Source organism: Sinocyclocheilus grahami, unplaced genomic scaffold (genome assembly GCF_001515645.1).
Source record: "Sinocyclocheilus grahami isolate Dianchi unplaced genomic scaffold, SAMN03320097.WGS_v1.1 scaffold1772.1, whole genome shotgun sequence".
NCBI classification, from domain to species: Eukaryota; Metazoa; Chordata; class Actinopteri; order Cypriniformes; family Cyprinidae; genus Sinocyclocheilus; species Sinocyclocheilus grahami.
Genome location: NW_015506951.1, coordinates 14,497 through 16,978, shown reverse-complemented (window position 1 = coordinate 16,978; position 2,482 = coordinate 14,497). Strand labels below are relative to the sequence as shown.

The 2,482-nt window shown below is 42.9% G+C and overlaps 1 protein-coding gene across 1 annotated transcript in view; it reads right to left on the bottom strand.

Moving 5' to 3' along the window:
- Nucleotides 1-286: 286 nt before the first annotated feature.
- The window catches only part of LOC107572545 (DENN domain-containing protein 2D-like), a 15,834-nt gene continuing 13,638 nt past the window's right edge, over nt 287-2,482 (bottom strand). The window contains exon 10 of the mRNA XM_016258966.1: nt 287-684. Within this exon, the coding sequence (XP_016114452.1) occupies nt 287-684 (398 nt within the window). The remainder of the gene's footprint in view (nt 685-2,482) is intronic.

Here is a 2,482-nt window from a genome sequence, read left to right as displayed (position 1 = left end):
TTTGATTAGTAATATGCATTGCTAAGAACTTCATTTGAACAACTTTAAAGATGATTTTCTCAATATTTAGATTTTTTTGCACCCTCAGATTCCAGATTTTCAAATATTGTCCTATCCTAACAAACCATACATCAATGGAAAGCGCATTTATTCAGCAAAAAATTTACTCTTATGACTGGTTTTGTGGTCCAGGGTCACATGTGTTCATAACGTCGCCAGAACGTTAGCCAAAGTTCAGAGAACGTTCCCTGTTAGCTGAGATGATGTAGCCTAAAAACACATGATTTCAATCAAAAGAGTCTTCATTTAGGTTCCATAAAGAAAAAGAAAAAAGCTTCATAGATGTGTTTGAAGAACCTTTGAGGAACGCCTTGCGCTCAAGAGGTTCTCCAGACAGTTCTGACTGGAAGCGTGAGTTAGAGCTTCTTAAACTGGAGTGTGTGTTTGTACCGTTAGGGTTGGGCTGCGCTTCCTCTTCCTGAATGAACAGATCGAACATCTGCGTCTGGATGAAGAGCTTGACGAAGTTCAGGTGCGACCTGTGCTCCACGGCCTTCAGGAAGCTCTTCTTGTGGAACCGGCGCGAGCTCGCGCTCCTCCTGACGTGCTGCGAGAAGTGCCCCACGCTCTGGACGAAGACGCTCAGGAAGGCCTCCGACACCAGCCGGTTCAGCTCCTCCGTCGCTGCCAGAACACACAACAACAGGGAGCTGAGCGGCGATTCTACACGGGACAATTAATCCACATTCCCTTTCGGTTTCGATTTCGGTTATGAAAATACAAACGATTATTGCACCCCTTTCCAGCGGTTTCACGTGCAAATCAGCGAGACTATTGCAAAATGGGACGTGCTTGAGTTATTAAAGTTGATTTGATTTATTCATGTTTTTAAAAGCGTGAAAGAGAACTTGCGCTGCTGCTCGGGAGGATTTCTGTGCGTTCGCTCAGAGACGGAACACAACACCGACACGTAAAGTCATCTTTTACACGCAAAAATGTGTCAAAATGCGGCGCTTAGTGATTATTCACGTAAACCCTCATCGGTTATGTAATAAATGAACGTAAGGAGTTGAGAATGAAGATACTAGTGTAACAGTAAATTAGATCCGTGCAGCTCTTAAAGTGACAGCAGCCTAATATTCTGGCTGCCGACTGTGTGCTTAATATTAATCAAACAACAAAAGACAAAGACTAAATCACTCACTGCTCTCGACTGAATAAGAAACAAAGGAAGTGTAATTCTTACAGTGAAGACTATGCTGTTTTATTTTACATTTGATTATTCATTTCTGTAGTAGGCTGTTAACTGCTTGCATAAAAAAAAACTTAAAGCACAGTTTGTTTCATTTGTATCTTTTTTATTCTATTGCATTCCTTTGCTTGTTTATTACTGGCCGTTTAAGGACCTTTTGTTGTTGTTGTTGTTTTTAACTAATATCAGTTAGTTCTAGTATTCTGCTGTGGTATTGAGAATTGTGACATTAATGTAGATGTCATAGCAACCTTATTTACAGGAAATATATATTTGATATGCATCACCATCTTTAAATAAATCACTCGTAAAACGTTTTGGTCATATGGCCCACTAATAATCATGTTAAATAATCGTGATTACAATATTGACCAAAACAATCGTGATTATGATTTTTGTCATAATCGAGCAGCCCTATTGCCAACTCTCATGCATTTGGCGCGAGACGCGCTTTTAAGCCTTGTACACACCGGGACGATTATCGCGCGTGTTTATCGCCGACGTTTTTCGACACGTTTGTGTTCATACCCAAGCTATTTTCGCTGGCGATGAGCCGAGTGAACGTGCAAATTCACTCCCTGACATTAGATGGCGCTTAATGAATACCAGAAATACCCCGGTACACATCGAATCCTATTTGATCTGCAATTCCTCTCCAAAACAACTCCCTCTTATCGAGATTTTTGTAGTCGCTGTCGCGTTTGTCCTAAAGCCCTTTGTGTTCAGACACCAATGAGACCAGCAGCTCTACGTTCATCTTGCCTCGATGCATCTTCTTCGTCTACTTACTTCCTCTTCGTCGTTACACATCAATGTGTGCTCGGCAAGACCGTTTTGTGCTTGAGCGCCACCAAGTGGTGTTTTACTGTAACTTCAGTAGCTCCAGGCACGTGAACAAAAGCGGCAATCTCATTGGTCGGCCAGTTTTTAACGCGGCGCGTCAAACTAAAAAATTACGCCTTGCGTTTTGCGCCAACTCACATTGGCACCCTTTGTTTAGTCACGAGGCGTTAAACGTCGGCGATAATCGCGCGCGATATTCGTCCCGGTGTGAACAAGCCTTTAGGCTCCGTCTCACGCGGCAATCTCATTGGTCGGCCAGTTTTTAACGCGGCGCGTCAAACAAAAAAATTACGCCTTGCGTTTTGCGCCAACTCACATTGGCACCCTTTGTTTAGTCAGTTAAACGTCGGCGATAATCGCGCGCGATATTCGTCCCGGTGTGAACAA